Source organism: Taurulus bubalis (genome assembly GCF_910589615.1).
Source record: "Taurulus bubalis genome assembly, chromosome: 12".
NCBI lineage: Eukaryota > Metazoa > Chordata > Actinopteri > Perciformes > Cottidae > Taurulus > Taurulus bubalis.
The window spans coordinates 9994735-10016270 of record NC_136600.1 but is presented as its reverse complement, the minus strand read 5'-3'; the positions used below and the strand labels follow the sequence as shown (position 1 = coordinate 10016270).

At 43.4% G+C, this 21536-nt stretch overlaps 1 protein-coding gene across 2 annotated transcripts in view; it reads left to right on the top strand.

The window, feature by feature from the left end:
• Positions 1-3569: 3569 nt before the first annotated feature.
• The window catches only part of cspg5a (chondroitin sulfate proteoglycan 5a), a gene marked incomplete at its 5' end in the record, with an annotated part of 47856 nt that continues 29889 nt past the window's right edge, over positions 3570-21536 (top strand). Inside the window, 2 exons of one of the 2 annotated variants that reach the window (XM_079227069.1) lie at positions 3570-3666; positions 20339-21341. In XM_079227069.1, coding sequence (XP_079083195.1) covers positions 3570-3666; positions 20339-21341 — 1100 coding nt within the window. The remainder of the gene's footprint in view (positions 3667-20338; positions 21342-21536) is intronic. The other variant, XM_079227070.1, reaches the window with a different exon arrangement.

Here is a 21536-nt window from a genome sequence, read left to right as displayed (position 1 = left end):
GCCAGACATAAGATACATTTGATAAGATGCATGGGTTATTTGGGTTTGGGGAGTCTGGCCAACGCTGTGTTTGTGAGGTGAGGATGAGCCATCTGCATGCACATGATGTTCAGATTTAAGCGATACGGGCTTCATCTAAAAAGAACAACGTGAGACTTTACCACAACAATCTTCATTTTCCCCGAATGAGGAATCATAATAACTTTGGCAATCTCTTGACTTTTCCTAGAGTGCCATCATCAAGTTAACCGTTTAAGCTAATGGAATTCCAGAAAGAGATTTTATCTGCTAAAGTTCAGTGTCTTAGCGTTGTCATTGTGAGCATGTTGTCATGCTAATGTTAGCGTTTAGCTCTGCTGTGTTACCTCACAGAGCAGCGAGCATAAAGCTAGCATAGCAGTAGACTACTAAGGACTTTGCACGTGACGATTAAACTCCACGAAAAAGCAAAATACTCAAATATTTTGCATCAAAACCATTCGAACTAGCAGAGATGCAGCACTTTTTCATAGAAAAGGTTTGAACAGATTCGCACAGATCAACTACCAGGATCCTATTAACCCAGAGCAGCATCTGTAAATTGTTGTATTGCCTAAAATACTTTGAGTTAATTTATTGAGTTTCCTTTTAGCGAAATCACAAAATAAATCTCCCATGGTGTGTAAAAGCCTTTTGTCTCGCTTTGCGTTAATAAGCACTGATTGTGAGAGTTTGTTAAGCACGGATGATTCACCTGAGACAGGATGGCAGCTCAGATGAGTCCAAATAAGCAATGACAACAGTGAGGACAAAATGAGGGAAAGACGGATGAAAAGGCAAATATTCCACTTTATTAGATTTGGGCGATTGGACGACACAACCGAAAGAAATGTGCCCGAAAGTTCATAACAGATGGGATGCCTTTTGTTATTTTCCACTGTCCGACACTGCTCCCAGCTCATATTGGCATCACACAATGGAATAGATTAAAAAAAACAAAAAAAACAACAGTCGTCCAGAATGAGCAGGAAGGCCGGCAGTGGGAATGTAATCTAATTGTGCTCATAATGAATACACTGATGGTTGTGCGGATTTGAGGCAGAAAGAGACATATTAATTGAGAGAGAAAGACAGAGGAATAACAGGTGCTTAGTACTTATTCAACATGTCATTTTTTTTGGGAGAACAAACATCGTTCATATTCTGGAAACGTCTCTGCCAGGAAAGGGACCTTATTTTATAGGATTTTAAATGGAAGCCACCAAAATGTCCACTTGACCTACTTTTCACATTTCACCAAACGCATTCTTTCTATTCCACTAAACATTTTCACTTTGTTGGCATTGCGATTTCTTTCACATGCACACGTACACATCAACAACCAACTACACGCGCACACACACACACACACACACACACACACACACACACACACACACACACACACACACACACACACACAAAACATCTCCTGTTGCCCAGCCTCGCTCTCTTTATGCTTTTTTGTGTGTGGAAGAATGCCCACGACCCCCACCACCACCATTACCCCCGGGGCCCTTGGGCATTCATCACCGTGTGCATCCCCCCCCCCCATTTACCCCTCTTTCACCCAGACACCCCCACATCTCCTTTCCTCCTCCCCCCTTTTGTTTGCTTCTCTGTGTCACACCATTAAACAAAGCTGGTTGTTTTGACGGCGTCAAACAACACTTTTTTATTTTATACATAATCTAAAACTGCTTCATCCTTTCTCTCTCACTCACACACACACACACACACACACACACACACACACACACACACACACACACACACACACACACACAGGGCGATGAAGGGAGGTTAATCTCCTTCGAAATATACTGATTTGAGGAGGAAAAAAAGTGTCCAGAGCAGAGTGCGCACTCCTATTGAGATCCAACACTCGGATGAATAGCAAATAACTGAAAGCTTTAGGAGAAAGTGGGAGGAAGAGTAGAAGGAGGTGGAGACGGTATGGGAAAGGAAAAGAGGAAGTGGAAAAGATGAGGAAAATATCTCAAAAGTTTGAGAAGATGGAGGACAGAAGAGGAGGAGTGATGGGTTTCCAGGGAGGAAGAGGAAGAGTTTTAGGGAAAGGAAAATGTGGAAAGGGAGAAGGAGGAAAAGGAAAGAAGAAATCTTTGCAAAGGTGTAAGAGAGAGAAAAATAAGGTTTAAAAAGTCTTATAAGATTAATGAACAAGATGAAGACAATAAAGAGTAAGACAAATGTCTGTGGAACAAAGAAAGGAGGACAAAAGTCAGAGGAAGAGAAAGAGGTCGAAGGACAAAAAACTAAGGAAAAGTAGGATATATAGAGAAGGAGGTGGGGAACATCGTGGGAAAGGTGCAGCAAGATGAAACATTTTCTGGAGGACCAAATAGGAGAGGCTTTAAACGTCTCGGATGATGTTGAAGAAGAAGAGAAGCAAAAAAGAGAATGAGAAAAACCTCTGGAAAAGAGGAAGGTGGTGCCAAAGTAGAAACATAGTTTTAGGAAAAAGAACGAGTGGATAAAGGATGGGGAGGTAAGGGTCTTGGGAAGGGGATGAATTGTTTTGGGGAAAGGAAAGGAAGGAAGGAAGCTAGAAAACAAATATAAAGATTTGAGAGGAAAAGCCTCGGTGCAGGAGAAAAGATAACACATTTTGCTGAAGAAAAAAAAGACAAATAAAAGTTAAGAGGAAGAAGATACATGTCTCTTGAAAAGAGGGGTATGGAGGACACTTTGCAGGACAACAAAAAGGTAAAGAAAACAGTGGAGAAGGATGGAGCAATATGGGATTCTGAGAGGAGAAAAACACAAGGAAGTGAAAAGTGCAAAAAGTTCTGGAAGTTGAAGAAAATGAGGAGAAGAGACGTCTGCGAAAGGAGCGAGGATAAGAAGAGGATAAGAAGTTTTAGGAAGAGAAAAGATGTGGACGCTTTGAAAGACTAAAACAGAATAAAAAGTTTTAGGAAAGGATGGAGCGAGGAGGAGGGGGAAAGCGTCGAAAAGGGGGAGGCGGGATAAAGAGGAGGGGGTAGCGGGGGGAAGGGCATCAACAGCCCTCTTTTCCCCTCCCCAGATGATGAGAAGGCTGCCGAGCGCGCTGCACTCCGCCGTGCGTTTGTTTCCCTCCAAAGTGCCCAAAGCACCGAGTCCTACCGAGCCCAACCAAGCTGAGCCGAGCCGAGCCAAGCCACGGCGTGCGTCTACGCCCCCCGCCCTCACCCACCCTAAAACGCACCACCCCGCCTCCACCGCCGCCACCCCACCCTCGCCTTGCCGCCTCCGACCGCCGTTCTGTGGCAATGGAGCCGTAACCAAACCTCAGTGTGCTTAACTGAGCCGAGCGCGTGAAATAGCAACGGATCCGAGGAGACAGCTGAGACCAAGCGGCTATGGAGGAGAAGCGCGGCGAGGCTGGAGTCTAGACTGCACGCGTATTTAATAGACCCGGATTACTTTTTTGCCACCATTTTTTTGAACTCTTAATATCACTATTAGAAAAGGAATTCCCTCCCTCCCCCCATTTTTTGGTCCACCCGTCTGATCATTATATTATTCGTTATCGTTGCACGGCGAGGATGCAGGGGAAGGAGGCGAGCTTTTGCACGGGATGCTGGAGACTAATGCTGCTGTCGTGCGTCCTGGCGCTGCACTTGATCCCGCTGCCGGTCCACGGTAAGAAACAACCCTTAACGGTGCACTTTAAGCATGCAAAACAAAACAAAAGAGCGTCCACTTTTATTTCCTTGATTTCTTTAAAAAATAAAATTATAATTGCTGCAGCAGCACGTCCTCTCTGTGGATTCCGGGTACCTCAACACACTCCCACAGGGCAGCCAGAAAGGAGGTCAGTGAGGCTCGGATTGTAGGCTAGGAGGCACCCGTACTCAACTGGTTTTGATTGAGTGTCGGTTAGTTATTGTATGACATTATTCTACACATTATATTGATCTTGACATTTCCCAGTCAGTGCACACTCAAAAAAAGGATTTTGGAGAATCTGCCCTCAAAGATTATTTTTTTTGTATGGATAGTCAAGCAAAAATCTGCTAAATATCATAATCAAGATTATTCAAATTGTATAAGAATCTTATAGCAATGCATACGGACACAGGTCATGATTAACACATTATTGCACGCAATGTCCCTGCAGGAATATTTTAGAGAGGCAAAAAAAATTAGGTCACAATAAAGACACAAAGATAATCTAAACCCTTATGGAAATTATAGAGACACAAGATTAGGTAACAATTAGGTCAATATAAACCCACTGGACACCAGAGACACACTGCAAGACTAAATATCAGCACATCAGTTTAAATATTACAAGAAGACAGATTGAAATGGGGACTAATATTATGAAGATATCTTAAGATATGAACATACAATAAACTCAATGCTGAGCATTGCAGACATTGTAAGTAATTGTATAGCTTGGGGGCGTTTGAAAAAAACAACATTTAACTCACTATACTCACTAAAGGAAGAAGAGATTAGATGACATCTGAGCAGAAATCAGATCACTACATCAACACTATGTATTTAAAGCCACTGTAGGAGAAATCACAGAGATGTGTGACAGTGACAGCGTCCAGCCCAATGCAGTAAACCAGCATCCCTGGAGGCGCTCTGGCACTACAGCCACACAAAGGCGAGGATTAGGGCCGGGGGAGTTTATGAATAATTCATGAAGGGATCTGGACGGACATTCTGATACACAGAGAGGGGAGGACAGAGAAGAAGAAGACGAAGACGAAGAAGAAGAAAAAAAACACCCCACCAGAGTAAACATTGAAAAAAAGACACGGAGTCTCTCTCTGTCTCTTTGTCTAAAATTCATTGCGCACGGCGGGCCACATTACTGTCGGATTAATAATGCAGGAGCGTGCACGAGATGAAATCAGTCTGGCGTTATAATCCAATATAATCTGGCCGATTCCTTTCATCGCACTGGCTGCGATTCACTGAGTGTGATTTCAAGGTGAAGTCCCCCCTCGAAAAATGATGTTTTTATTGTGTGTGTGTGTTTTATTTGGAGCGCAAACGTCCGTCTGGATGCTTTAGAAAGGGGAAAGAACTCCCATTAGTGGAACATCCAAGAGAGATGTTCCCTGTCAGCTATGAGCCAAATATGTAATGATTTAGAACACTGACCAATTTGTGTCCTTTCAGTCTTCAGCCTTTGCTTCTGTTTTCCCTTCAAATTTCAAAGTATATGAGGGATTTTTTCAAGTGGACAAGTGCATTTGTTCTCCAGTGTTAAGCTCATGTAACATATCTACGCATCTAACCAGTTTTTAAAAGTATGTCCAGGCAGCATCATGCACATGATAAATATATGAACATCTATATGAATTTGCTTGATCCAAATAATCTACTAGATGCCTCTGTAAAACGAAAGGCCTGAAAGGGATCTAGTCTTCGCTGCCTTGTAATAAAGTCTCCAATCCATTCCGCCCACCATAATTGGTTGATGCCTTCATTCACGGTTCGAAAGCTCAGAAAAATCAACTTTGTCCCGGAAATTGTGCATTATTCGTGTTCTGTTCAACATTGTTCATGACAAAAACTATGGTTGTAAAAAAAACGCCCAAGGCCTTTAAATGAGAGGATCATTATCACTCTCATGTCATTAGGCTAAATAAGAAGCTACAGCCAGTTGGCGGTTAGCTTAGCATAGCATAAAGAATTGTAGCAGGGGCGACTCCTTTGGTTGTATTGAAGTCTATGAGAAAATGACTACTCCCTCTCTTGATTTATTCTCTCAGTAGACATGAGTTTATGTCTCAATCTCTAGTTTCAAGTCGTCTTCAATACAGCAGGATGTTCATTTAGTCAATTATGGTCATTTAGAGTCAAACAGACCATAAAGCAGGGTATGATTTAGGGCGGAGCTACCTTGTGATTGACAGGCTCTACCAGAGACGTATCCGGTGTCTCTACGTAACTCTGTAATCCAAAATGGCGAAATCAAAGCTTCAAAACATCAGTCCACAAACCAACGGGTGACGTCACGATGACTACGTCCTTTTTTTTTATATACGGTCTGTGGTTTGAACCTGCCGGCTGGCTGCGTAGCATTCACATGTTCTCCTCCGCCCTCCTCCAGTCAGAAAACATGCAGATTTGGTTAAACGGTGGCTCTAAATAGCCTGCAGGTGTGTCTCTGGTGGTTTTCACTCTCCCCGAATGCAAAACATTCAGGAACATTTTCTTCTTACACACAAGCAACGCCAACCGCCATAAAACACAAGAGGCCTGATGTCTGCGTATGCCGAAGACGTCTCTTATTGGCGGACGACGAGGTTGGCGGTCCTGAATATCGCTCCCAATCACACACTCGACCCCATGCAAGAAATTTACCTGAACATTTCAGGGACAGACTGCTAATGTGTGAAAGGGACTTCCGTGTGATTGACTTGGCTCCCTGTCCAGAAAGGAAAAGCCGGTGTTGCTGATACACTTGTAAAGTGTAAAAGCATCAATATGCCTTAATTACAGGTGCTAATATAAACCTCACGGTGGCGCTAAAGAAAAAGTCAGGGGATCACCAAAATCAATGGGATTCATCCACATGAAGGTCGGCACAAACTTCCATGTGAATCCGTTTAATATTTGAGATATTTCAGTCTGGACCAAAGTGGTGGCCGTGCAGCTCGTGAGGATAAACTGTTTAATTTTTGGGGGGATTTTTGCATTATGTGTGGGATCGATACGGGCTATTAAAATAATTACATATCATACCTCAATAAATCTACATATCTGCTCACCATTGAGCTCTAATAAGCGCTTCGTAACCCCGCTTAAGGAATATTTGTGTCAACAAACTCTGGATATTTAACGAAAAAGAGATTGGCAGATCTGGTGCAGACGCCTTAAAACAACCTTGGGCTAATCGCCCGCCTCCACCCCCCTCCCTCACACACACACACATACACACACATACACACACACACACACACACATCCTCTCGCTTCACCGCTGAAGTGTGGCGGCGGCAGCTTGCCCCACATCTGTGAACGACGCTCAGACGACCGAGGCCAACCGCCCTGAACTGACAACAGCCGACCGAAATGCCGTCAGTCATTTCCCCGTCGTTTTTTTCCTCCGGTAGCCATTTGCAATCCTCCTCCGTCCGTGTGGTTAATACAGATGATTATGCCGCCGCCCCTCCCGTCCTCCCGTCCTCTCCCTCCACTCCCTCCCCCCTACGCACAGTTAAGCTGGTAGATAGGTGATTGACGGACTGATGGTTTCTGCAATGAAACTCTTTCATGCCCTTCTCCTCTCCCTTCATCTTCCTCCTCCTCCTCTGGCCTGCTGACACATATCTGCTTTGCTGTCACATTATCTTTGATCTGCAGTGGGTTAATCTTCGAGCCAAAGCCCCCCTCCATGACTCCACTAACCCAATCCAGCCTCTTTTTTTTTTTTTTTTAATACAGCAGTGGGTGGAATGAAAAAAGCAAATAAACCATGCAGATTAATGCCGTCTCCAGCTCTGGTTATTGGTGAACAATGGCTTTGCAGTCTCTCCTCTGCATCTTCTCTGTCGCCATGGAAACCGCACACCATCCACTGACACCGGCTCTGCTGGCAGAACAGTGTGTTCACATCTCCGCCATAATGTGTTTCACGCTTTGAGTTTCATTAGTGATGAAAATGTTTTTTTTTTTTTGGCACACGCTGAAATGTCTCGCCAAGTCTGGTGGCTCTACGCCTACTGACCATGCATGTGTTTGTGTAAGTGTGTGTTTGTGTGTCCACACCCACGGGCAATGGGGGTAGTCCATCATTACCAGCTTTAATTTGTAGATGATATCATTGTTTGCACCGGCGTATTCATTTTTTCTGCATAATGAGTATGTCCGCGTTTGATTTTCAGCAGATGAGCTCGCTTTACGGTTGGCCGTGCACGAACCAAAACTCTTGTTTTATATGCAATAAAGGAAGATGTGGTGCGTCGTCGTGATCTTCCTAAAATCATTCTTGAAAAACAAAGAAAGCGCAGCATCACAGTCCGTGTGTGTTGGATGCTTCCAAGAGGCCGAGTGCAGATCATCCAGATCATCCTGATGGCTGAGAGTCATCAGACGCCAGAAGCTGAACACTCAAACACAAACTGCTGAAGCCTTATAGGTCCAGTTGGGGGAGTAATTAGCAGTAATATGCAATCGTGTTAAAGGAAACTGCAGAGTCTTGTCAGTCTCGAGTCAGTAGTTTCAGTGATTACACGTTCTTTTTTATTTTTTTAAACATTCATTCTGGACGTCACAATGAACGTTCAGTGCAGGAGGAGGTTTTGTTGCATCGAACCATCTGAGAAGCCGCCATTAGCAACTGTTTGGGGAAAATAGACCCGTGGCATATGATTGGATGAACCATCTGTCAATCAAGAGGGAGACGAGCGAAAACTTTGGTGGGGTCTTTCCAGCAGGATGTTCAAGTTATTTGTCTGCCACAGAGCTGCAGTTAATGTTTGCTTTTTTAAAATTTTGTATGAACAGTAACCACGATCTATAACAAAGTATTGCCTATTTACTTTATTTTAGTCTCCCCAGGATAATCCACTCAGCATCAGTGCTGCTTTCCAGGGAGTTCTGGGTTCATTAAAAACCAGCGATAAGACAATTTAAAACTGTAATGATAATTATGTACAATGTTCTGTTTATTTAAGTCAATAATCACTTTAAATTGAGGACAAAAACATATTATTTTTTTGCAGTTGTTACATTAAAAACTATTTTTTTTAAGTAATCAATAATGAAAATCTGCTTTTGCAAGCAGCCTTAATCTCAGCGGTAAAAGGTATTTTGGATTAAACCTGCAGAAGACCTTCACTGGTTGGTAATCCTTTGAATATTTTAATATATTATATGTTAATGGTAACATTAACATTATCTAGTGTGTGGATTCAGTTTTTTCCCGTCTTTTCCGAGCATTTATAGTCTGGGTGTACGTGATTTTGTAAATACTATTTGGATTAAACCACCAAAATTGAATTACTTTTCTCCCTGTGACAGAAGACAACACTTTTCATACTAAACTGAGACCTGTGGAGGCCATTGGCTCATCCCAGATAAATCAGTTTGTTAGGAAACTACGTGATCCTAACCTCTTAGTGGTATCCTCCCACCTGGATCTGCCTGCAGGCCAACATTAGCATACGTATGTGAGCCCGGGACTTGACCCGACCGGCTGCTGGCTTCTGCTCTGTGTTCCCGTGTGTTTGTGTGTGCTGACACCTCGTGCACGACATACCGATGGGCAGTTTCCTTTTCATAATTTGTGACACGTGAAACGGGCAAGGTGCATTTGCAGAGCTTTTAGAACTTAGAAGTTTCTCTCAGCGTCCGTCATTATCTCAGCCAGTTAGCGTGGCCTCCAGTTGAGGATCCTCTGACACGACGGCGACATTAAAACCTACAATCAAATGTGATTTTCTGTCTCTTTGGTCAATAACTCATCCTCTTCATTTAAACCTGTATGTGTCTCTAGCAGTTAGTCAATTTCTTCTTTTAAACAGCTGTTAACCCTGATTTTTTTTTTGTATTATCCTGCGTTTCAATGGGAGATCTAAGTGTCCGCCTATGGTCCAATCGCGTGTGGCTGACTAGCACACTGAATGTAAAGTGAGCTTTAGTGTGTTCAATAATAATGAAGCCTTGATTCATTGATTGTATTTGATGATTCAAAAACTCTTCACGTGTTGCAGATCTGCTCTCTCAGTGGTCTAAAACATGGGCTTCAAATGACTATTTATTCTCAACAAGCGCTCCAAATTTTTCACAAAATCTGTCACCTCTCGTCATAAAATGTCATAACGAAGGTCCTAACCAATGTTTTAGTTACAGAGCGTTAACATACAATAACATTAGTTTATTACATACCGTATCCTTCATGCTGAGTTATTCTGGGAAGAAAATTGTTTTAAAAACACTGATTGTTAAAAAATATTATTATCCAACATAATGCATGGTTTTGCAGAATCATCTCAACCAGGCAGATACGTCTTGCATTCTTTCTAATGGCCATGAGGGGGCGACTCTTCTGGTTGCTAAAAGAAGTCAGTCAGTCTTTTTAAGATAAAGAAAACGTTTCTTTAATGATTATTATTCTGCCAATAAGTTCCCTAAATGCTACACGCTGTACCTTTAAGCAGACTGGTCTCCTAGAAGCAAGTATCCCTTCGTGTTTCTCGTCGCCCTTGACAGCGTCCAGGTGTTTCTCCCGCTGCCTCTCTGACTCACAGGTGTGACTGTTGTTTGGGACGTCATTGTCGCCGTCGGTCGTCCAGAAGTAGTTTTTTGCCGCAAGTGGAGGTCATCTAACAACCTGCCAAAGTTTCATGAGCAGCCGGACAGAGGCGGGCTGCTCCTGTCCTTGAAAGACGAAACAATTAGCGTACAGTAGTGTGTTCTTTTTTTTTTAGCACTGCTGAGTTGGCGTTGTTCTCAAACTCCGGGTACCCTTGAACAGTAATTTACATGTTTGCGTGTGTGTTCACGTAGGTGTGTGTGTTTGTGTGTGTGTGTGTGTGTGTGTGTGTGTGTGAGAGAGAGAGAGAGAGGGAGACACAGGGTGAAAAAAAGAAGATGGAAGATGGAATAAGAGCATATCTTTTTGTTTGTGCGTAGGCTTACACCTGTCTCTCTCTCTCTCTGCATGCGTGTGTGTATGTGCGCCACGGTACGTCTGCTTTAGAACGTCAGCGTGTCCTTGGTGAAGCGAGTCATTGAGTTCATGCTCGTGCACAAAGGGTGAAGGTCTAGTGAGAAAGATGAGTTCTGAAATCAAACGAGTGCATTATGTCTCTGTGACGGCCGGTGTTTCACCCTGATGTCACGCAACAACCTGTCGAATGATCAAGTTCGTTAAAGTTATTTTTAAAGGACTATAGCAATTTTTATATCGGTCAACGTCTTTATTTTTGTCACAATGATTTACAACAATTTTGAAAAGCACAGATAAATGATGTTCTTGTGATATGAGCATCAGATCAGAAAACAATTCGGTAAAATCTGTATCAAGAATATAATAGAAAAATTAATTGAATGATAAATTATTTGTAATTGCACAAAAAGGCAAATGAGTTGCTGATAATGCACCAGAGTCCCTCTGAAAGGTTTGCCTTCAATACATTATTATTATATATGAATTAATTGTATTACAGATTTTTTTTTTCATCCCATTTTTTCGTATATAATAAAAACATGATGAACAGAAAAGCTAAATGTGTTCCTTATGTAAGCCTTAACTGCTTAAAAAAAGTGTAAGAGGGGAGATGGGAAGTGTGTGTGTGTGTGTGTGTATGTGTGTGTGTGTGTGTGTAAAACACACTTTGAACTGACCGTTCAAAATCAGGTCACAAGGGAAGAATAAAACCACTCTGTGTAAATGCAGCAGCATGGATGCACACATGCAGTATGCATGCGCTCAACACGTAATGTATTGTATGTAATATTAATAACACGTGCATGCACACGTGTCCGTGCACAATAATTGCACGTATCACATTTTTCAACCTCATAAAAGTCAAACACATTATTATTAGTTGTGTGTGTGTGGTTTTCTTTTGTGTGTGTTTAATGTGTGCGGATGCAGATCTTGTCGAGTGTTGCGGCTCTAGCGAGGCCGAGAGCGTTTCCATGGCAACACATCCTTCCTCCACGTCCCACCACCTGTGGAGTCAGAATTGAAAGGATTTATGTGATGGAAGAAGAAAAAAAGAAAAAGAGAGCTAGAGAGACGAGGGGAGAAAACAGAGGTAGAAATGCTCGGAGAAGAGAAGATGAGGAAGAAATGATGTGACGAGCAGCGAGAGAGGGACATTATCGAAAATTTACGAGATAAGAAAAGGGAGATGAAGAGGAGGACGATGGCAAGATGGGGAGATGTAAAAAAAAGAATAAAAGAATAAAAGGAGAGAGTTATAGCGGCCGGTGTAAAATGATTGTCAATTAGAGTCGATTGCAGATCTTTGCATGTCCTCTTTAAATCGATGTTAATGAGCAGCACTGAGCGAAGATATAAAGAATAATGTTTTATTCACGAGTGAGTGATTATGAGAATGAGAAAAGAGAGAAGCGTGTGCGTGTGTGTGTGTGTGTGTGGGGGGGGGGGGGGGGGGGGGGCTCTCCTGAGGTTCCGGTATTTGAAGCTAAAATCAATGAGAATGATTCGAAGAGGCTCTCGCTTCATCTCCGCTCAGTTGGGCCATATTGACAAACATTCACTAATTAAATCCTACCTTCTGAGTGTTTAATGTCCAAGCACTGCAAGAATAACAAGAAAACTGTCACATTGAAGTGTGTGTGTGTGTGTGTGTGTGTGTGTGTGTGTGTGTGTGTGTGTGTGTGTGTGTGTGTGTAATAAGCAGAGAAACCAACACTAATCTCTCTAGTTTACTTCATTTGATTGGTCCAGATCCAATACTTCTTTCACGGTTACTTGAATGTATAATTAGCAAATAATTTGGGTGAATATTGACTGAAATACAGACTTGAGCAACAACTATGCAATTTGACCACTTTGCTTTGTGACTCTTTCGTCTCTGACTCTTTTCACTCACACTTGGCAGCCCAGCCCTTAAATTATAACTGATTTTATATTGATGACTGGCACCACTGCCTATTTATTCTTGGCTAAATGAGTAAAAATGTTGCACTTTGCTCTTTAATTACTGGCTGCTTGTGAAATGTTTCGCCTTCTAAACCTGATGTGAAGCCGTAAGTCTCACTCAGATCAGTTTTGAGAACATCACACAACTGCTTTTTGAATAGTGGACAGAGAGTATTTGAGGACACAGAACCACCATACTGTTTCTACGGAAGCCTGTGAGCTTTTGTTTATTTGCCATCCGGTGCCAAACTTTTCCTCTTCTCCCTCCCTCTGGGTCAGCAAACTGGCTGGCGGGCCCTAACTGTCATGACCAATCAGGTTCCTCTTTACGGTCTGTCAGAGCCAATCAGAGTACCCCGTGTCTGTGGGTGGTGTTAGTGCCCACCCTCCCCTCCCCAAAATGATCTGGGTTAAACAAAGGGCTTGAGGGTCGGCGGCCCGCAAGCGCAGGCTAACAGCACTTTGGCCTTGAGGCGCCATCAACACCCAAACAATCAGTCGGACACACACACACGCACACACGCGCGCGCACAGCCAAGAAGACAAGCCAAACTCTTCTCATTATGACCATCCACACCTTTCACCAGAGAAGCCGGAGGCCACCCCAATTACCAGTGGGTGATACTGGCAAAGAGACAACACACACACACACACACACACACACACACACACGCTCACACACACACACTCTCTCTCTCACGAATATAAACAGACATGCAGTTTGAGGAATCTTCTTATGCAATACATTTTAATTATCTCATGTGAAGTGGGAGGAAAACAAACAAGGACCCTTTTATTCCATCAGTTTTGTGTCATACGGGCTCGACCGGACCCCGACCCGCCAGCTGACGTCTCGTCTGCCAGTTCTGTGGCTCTAACCGGGGGAAGACTCTGGTCTTTGTGGGTTTTGCTTGGCCTGCACTTTACATGCCCTTAAAAACAATCTGTTTTACTATTTTATCGAGTCCCAGATTGTTGTTTTGTTTAAAAAAAGAAGCAACCACAAAGTTGAGCTCATGCCGCGTTTCCACTGCACGGTTCAGCTCGGCTCGAGTCGACTGTCTTTGAGGCATCGGGACTTTTCTTTTAATAATTTTCATGAAGCCAATCAAAACACTAATTCTGTGCAATAACTTCAGTGCATCAGATCTGTGTGTCGCGTACCATTGTGATGCAGAATCTTCTTTCTCGAGCCGCCACGCTGCTCCTAGACCAGCTGTCCATCTTCGTTTATCCAATTGAAATAACGAGGCCGTGAAAAGGGAGACAACGGCTCGGCTCAATTGGAGCTCCGTCCAGAGACGGACAGTGAGGACGCTGGCAGACTGACACCACTGTGGTCTCCTCCAGCAGACTCCTGTGTGTGTGTGTGTGTGTGTGTGTGTGTGTGTGTGTGTGTGTGTGTGTGTGTGTGTGTGTGTGTTTTGTAATTTTTAGATATCCCATGTTCTTTGAGGCCGAAAGTTTATTTTGAAAAGACAAGCATGCATGTAACGAGCAGAAATTGTCACGTGTTGCTGGACTTTCATCGTAAAAACACAAAAAATAAACAATTGGCACTAACAACATATACCATCATCCATTGCGCTGAAGTAAGAAATGGCAGATGGAGGGAAGGGGACTGAGACGAAACCACATGGCACGAAAATGATCAATTTAATGTGAGCAGAGCAGATCTTCACAACTAAAACGGACACAAAGTTCTTTGTATTTATTAACGGAGGAAAATACAATTAATACCTTTCACATTCACAATGGCAGCGCAAACCCCTTTACTCCTTCAGCTGTTACCTTTCACAATAAAAGTCTTGGACGTAACAAACGCTGCATCACTGCTTCCCAGAGTGAGCTTAAATTCACTCGTTTCGCGAATGTGAATTGTGAATTCCTCACAAAATTGCACGCCAACATTGTTCATGGATTTGTCAAGCAACCCGGCGTGGATCTGGATCGCTTTAATTTGCACGACAGCGATGCAGTTTTCTCTGTCAGTGAATGATTTCATTTCGGACACATCGCCGTCTCTCTCCTCCATCATTCACTTTGTCACATCCTCCCATCAGTTTTTCCCTCTCGGCTTCTTCTTCTCCGTCACGATGAGGCTCGTCTCCCTGTCGCATCCGTCCTCATCGCCACTTGTCATTCCCTCTGGTTGTGCGGCAGCCATTACTGTCTGTTTTCCAGTCCGTGCAGTTTGTGTTCATCAGGCTTGTTGCAGCAGGAGGAAGACGAGGAAAAGGTAGTTGTGTTGAAGGCTGACCGGTTTCCCCGGGGGATCCACGGAAAACACAGGTTTCATACGGGCAAACTGTCACCTAATGAGTGTGTTGCTGTCAGGTGTGTGTTGATGGGAAAACACAAGCGAGAGACAAAGCCAGCGAAGGCGAGTGTGAATGTTTTGCTGAAGAGAGAGGTCTGAAATCCTCATTTCCTGGTGAGCATCACACACTCGGTGTGTAGAATACTTATGTGTGGTTATAGTAAAGCCTGTTATTCATGTGTGTGTGTGTGGTTTTGGCATAATATCCCGGGTCGCTCAGCTGATGTGATAAACAGCAGTGGATTGTGGAACTGCTGGAAGGATTAGCCCCAGAACGACCCCGGCTTCAAAGACGCAGCTCGCTACTGCTGCGCCCGGAAAACCAAACTGAGGCCTTGCACCTGTCAAGCGCCTCGTGGATAATGATGATGTTTATTTTTTATGAAACAATAACATGCATGCATTCATAAGGACTATCCATTGATCACAGTGTTAATTCAGGAGTGGTTTTTCATTGCAGGAATTCTCTTCATCAGCACTGTCCTGCTTTATATTCGCACATTGTCACAAAGTATGTGAGCGACTTCACTGGCAGGAGGAGCAGCCACTGGTAGAAAAAAACACGACTTGCTCAAGGGCACTTTGACATCAGATGCTGAGACCGCAGCAGCAGAAGTATTTTATTACATACAATGAGTTATTGCACTCCAACGCACAACTAATTTCTTTAAAATGGAAAAATAGAAGCTGAGCCAAGATCTCCTGTGCAGACGAGGTCTTTATCTGTTTATTTCAGTAGTTTGAGTTTTGCACAGGCCGCAGCTGCTTCTGCTGATGCTCAATCTGGAGTTTCTGGGATCGCTTTGTTGTGGTGAACATCAGGTAATCATGTGAGGATCAAAGATGCAGGGTTCGTTCTTTTCCACCAATTTTCATCAACCCCAGTATTCCTCGTCTTTTACTCCCCTCTTATTTCTGTCTAATACATATATCCAGATGCAAAGAGACCAATCTCCCCTCTCTGTATTACTCTTAATATTAAGAAAACTTTGAACAACTCAAACAATTCCTTGTGGACCAGCTGACTGCCTCATTCTACTTAATTAACGTCTCTATGTGTGAAATGATGTATAAGCTCAGCAGATGTATGAAGTTGCGCAGAAGGATTTCTGGAAATCATCCTCTTCTTCAACTTAAGAAAATCTTAAGAAAATATTGTCTCACAAACAGATACATTGAATCTCTACAATTCTGAAACAAAAATACTTTCTCTATATGCGTGTAGATCAGCGTTGTAGTGTCTTAACCACTCATAGATCTCTTTTTTGCCGTTTCGAAACCACAATCTCGAATACGATCTAAATGCGAAAGTTTTGGTTTCGCACTGAACATGAATACCTGTCTCCTGGATGAATGTTTGACCCGTCCATCCACCCCGACCTCCTCTCTATACAGATGTATGCAGGCTTTGATTTAACACATTTGTGAAATGTCAAATACAAACATTATGCAGCAGGAAATGCGTGCCTTGGAACGTAACTGAACATTGCTGTTTTGTGGTACGGGGACGTCATTTCGTGTTTTTCAAGGCTTTTCTTTTTTATGGGTCTGGGTTGAGAGTTCTGTAAAGCGCAACAAAGACAGTGGATACATTGGTCTTTACAAGTAGAGATGATTTGACTTAAAGGATTAAAGGTATGTGATCTGTGGACCATCTTCACTGTAGAGGTAGAAGAGATTGTGTAAAAAAGTCGCTCAGTGCTGGTTTCCTGCTTGCCCGGCTGCGGTTTAATAAGTGATGAAGTTATGAGCTTGTTGGCTCGTAACTATCCAAGGGCGTGTACCTTGTTTGCTTCAAACTCAGACATCACGTCATGAAAGTCACAACACTTTGGTGGAGGTCATATAATACATGATGAACTACCGGCTGTGTACATGGAGCCTCACTGACATTTAGAGATGGACAGATTAAAATCCCAGAGGGTCGGGATCAGAGCTTATCTTCGGTCAGCAAAGATCCTCACATATGCCATTTGGTGGAGGCTGTTGACCAAAGCTCCTTACTGATACGACCACAACGACACGCAATTATCCACCGTGGGTGATCAGGGTGGGGAACGAACCCCCAACCACGAAAACATGTGAGTGTATGTCTGAAATGCTATTTATAAAAAGAGCGTAGATGACGTCGATGAGGCCACTGACTCAACATTTAATATGTATTTTTAATCATTTTGTTATTAAAGACAAGTTGATGAGATTTCTCTCCAAATATAAGCTTCTTTTTTTACTAAATGCATCCTGGGAAATGCAGTATTAGTGTAAAAAGAGGCCTGATGTGGAGCCACTTTCAGGTTGGCGATGCACAGCCTGGTCTCACTCCCAGGGCGTCAAAACGCGACGCTCAGGCAGAGCCCCTCGGCGTCTTTATACCGACGCACAAGGCGCACTTGAACATGCCGTTACGGCGGTAGCTTAAATTACGTAACAGTTGTTCTTATTTCAAACTAGGCCATGCTCTTTCTGACTCTAACCAAGAGGTTTTGGAACGTTGTTAACCTCTTGTCAAAGTGTTAACCATGGCCGTGTTTCACAATGCTAACAAAGCGTTCCAACGTTAACCAGGCTCAGAAAAATCTTCACATATTTAAAGTTCTCTTACGATCGTCGAGACGCCGTCTTGTCCGCGTCTCTTTTAAGATTATCAACTTCCCCCTTCTCCCGACAGGGCATCCCCAAAGTCTCCCAAATCCCTCCCTCCCGCTCCGACCCCATAATCCGTAATCCCAGCTCCTCGGCGTACATTAGTGTATTATTCCTTTAATCCAGAGGAGGAGCGGCTGTAGAGCGGCTCTTTGCATGACTCAACGAGCCGTCCCCGGATGAAGTAATCGACCGGAGGATGAGTATACGCCCAATCATGTCTCGTTTTAATTTGTTTGCCCCGGTCGGGTTCAGTGCCAGACTCCTTGAGCCCACCTTTGTCCGTCACATAATGCAGAGAGACTTGTGATGTCATGGCGTGGCAGTGGACCAATGGTGTTTTGAAGCAAGAGGTTGGAAAATGTCTTTGGAAAGAGGGAACTGAACCAGTTGGTGATTGTATGTGTAAATGTTTGTGTTTATAGATCAGATACAACATATGTTGTATCCAACAGCTCTGTGAATTTTGCAGTTATTCTCAGACAATATTTGCAAATATTCCAATTGAGAGGACAACATTTAATTTTAAAATTAGATTTATTGCCTGAATTTATTTGGAATTATATAAAAAAAATATTATTTGTGTTTTTTGCTTTCATGCAGATGCTAAATTAAGTGGAGATTGTACATTTTAATATAGCACATAGAATAGATGAAAATGTAGGTATGATGCAAATTAGCGACATTAGGCACATTGGGTATAATTGGGCATAATAGTAAATTAACACATTTTCCAATCTCAGGTATGTAGATTATTTATCAAAAGCAGTTTGAACCATTGAATTTTTAACATTGTACTTTTTAATAAATTTTTAACATGTGAATACAGTAAATACAAAACAAAACTCAGTGGAACCCTGGTTTGAAGTCCACCAGCTCGCTTCCCATGGAAAGTGGTTGTGTCCATTTAGTTTATTTCTGCCAAAAAATAAAGGGCAGACATTGCATTTATATCCCAGCATTATATTTGTGGTTGTACAGTTGTACATGCATACTGTACACAGTTGTATATACATACTGTATATAGTGTACGTATGTATGTACATACAGTACATACATAGTTGTACATACATACTGTACAGTTGTACATACAAGTACTGTACAAGTCATACACTCATGTATGTGTGTACTATGCACACACACACATAGTATGTATTTGTGCCATTTGTGCCTGTTGTCGTTAAAACGTGACATACCGAAATCTGCACATTACGTCATCAATGTTTGTCACATCTAATCTATTCAGATATATTTAGCAGTAGAAGCAACCCATTAACTGGTAGGTATTTTTTAACTTTGCACAATTTACCTATATTTTGAGGATGACACCGGATTCAGTCACGAACATCCATGAGGTCTGAGGACTTGACTTCCGGTTTCGTCAACCAGATGTAGTTTACGCTCCGCCCACAAAATGGCGGCAAAATTCATCCAATAAGATCCTTGGTCTGTGTAAACTATGCATCAATAATAGTGTGATACACAATAGTGTGATACACACGTCACCTTGGCTGCATTAAGACCGGAAGAGGTTTGATGCAAATTCGCGACAACCGTCAACAAGGGGTTTTAAGACCAACTTTTTGGGGGATAAATTTGTATTGGATATGAGTGAATAAACGTAATGTTATTTTTTTTACCTCCGAGGTTAATTGAAATGTCTTCACTGACAGCGAGCCTCACAGAAAAGGATGGTTGCTGTTTTCACCACTCGATCTCCAGCCATTTTAATTTCAACCGCTCGATGGCTGAATTCTTCATCTGAACGGTTGCTGCATCTTATGATGTCATGGTTTGTGCAGGATCAGCATTTTATTTTTTCTATACTGCTGGCTGCACAGATGGACATTTGTTCTGCAACTAAAGCTGTGGAGCAGTTGTATTTATCATACACATGTTTTTAGATTCAGTGTGACTTACACAAGAATATCAATACATCTGCCTCGAAATCATTAAGAAAAGACGCTCTAAATCAAACATTTGTCTGAGAATCATCCCTTTAAAAAAAAAAAAACAGTTTTATGAGGTAACAATATAATCCACCGATTTGTCTGTACATCAATGGGTAAAAAGGAATTGCTAATTTGGAATACTTTTTGCCGAAATTAGGCTCAAATTGACTATTGCAAAATAAAACCTCCTGTTTTCACCTCCAAAGTACCCACATTATGTGACAAAAGTGACCAAAGTGTCAGACAAATGTATATGAATCAACCATGTTGCCCCATTAAGGACATACAATAGTTGTCACTAGTTCAGTAAAATGCACAAAAGTCATGTTTTTCTTTGTTTTTGTTTCATTTCACAGATGTTTTATACATTTTAAAGGATATTTTTTTACATCTATTTTATTGACACAATCTCTCCGTGAGTCTTTGACCATGTTGGTGCTTTAAATCAAACCAGCTGCTTTCTAACTGTCTCCCTAATGAGCCCTGCTCTCCACTAACTGGAGCCCATTTGAGAGCGAGAAGTTTTTCCCCGAGCTGATCGATACAAACTGTGGTCTGTTTTTCCAAGTGAAACCATTTTCACCTCATTAAAGTTCTCTCACCGCTGTGTTTATGAGAGGGGAAAATATTTGTGTTTTGGGTCATTGTGGCTCTCATGCAACTGCACACTGAGATAGATTTATATTTCACGGTGTGGGATAGATTTAGATTTTAAGTAAATTACAATAATCTGTTTCCTTCAAAATCTTTAAAACACAATTTTTTGTTGTTATATTTGTATTAAGAAACTTTATTTTCTTTGTGTTTGTAGGAAATGTTGTCGGGACCAATGCCACTGAGCCGGACCGGGTGGCCAATGCTACCTCCCTGCTTAGCGAGGAGGAGGGGCCTGCCAAGGCCAACGACGTCATCGCCGCGGTAACCGGGATGAGCAGCTCAGCCAGTCCTGCCACGGTGGCCCCACCGAGGGCGGGCCGGATCCCCCGCGCCGGCGAGGAGGACGAGCAGAGCAGCGGCATGTTTGGCGAGACGATGGTTCCCGCGTTGGAGGAAGTGGGCGTGGCAGCCCCGCCCCAGCTAAGCCCTGACTCGGCTGAGACTGAGCACCTGCTGCCCAGCAACCCACGCGGACCCGACGTCATGGAGAGCAAGGAGGTGGAGGAGGAGGAGGAGGAAGAGGAGGAGCATCTGCCACACACTGACCCACCTTGGATCCACTCCAAGGACACAGCCGTCTTTGACATGGACCGCCTCTTCACTACCACCACCGCTCAGCCCACAGCGCCCACCAACCCCGCCAACCCCGACGTCCTCCATGTAGACTTCTACGACCCCTCCTCTCGTGGGCGTGGCCTCGACCTGGCCCCGCCCTCTCCTTCATCACTGGCCCACGAGCTGCAGGGAGGTGACCCGACCTCCTGGGCGATGCCGGACAGCTACGACTACCTCACCCCCTACGAGGATGGCGTGTCCCCCACCGCTGACGAGTACACCTACAGCACCACGACCGACGCCCTAGAGAGCGACGATGACCTCCGTCTCTCTGCTGGGTCTCGACCCAAGCCCCGGGCCCCGGGGTCCGGCTCCTTCATCCCCGGGGCGGCGCCTCCCGGTGGCGGAGCCCCAGCACCAAACATCCCCGTGGCGGCTCCTCCGGCGGCCCCACCGGTGGACGGGTCGGACGGGCTGGGCGGATGCCGTGTGGGGTTCCAGATGGTGAACGAAAGTTGCCGCTCGCCTTGCGACATGCTGCCCAACTACTGCTTCAACGGGGGGCAGTGTTACCTGATGGAGGGGATGGGAGTCTTCTGCAGGTATGCCATTATATCATCATGATATAATTGTCATGTTTTTGCATCAATATTGACATTAATTGCTAACACCTTATTCAGCGGGACTTTTCATTGGGCCGATTTACCAAAAAGTTCAATTAAAGATATATGGACAAAACAAAATTAGACCTTTAGTTCACAGTAAACTCCATGGCAACACTATGTTTCTTGTTTGCA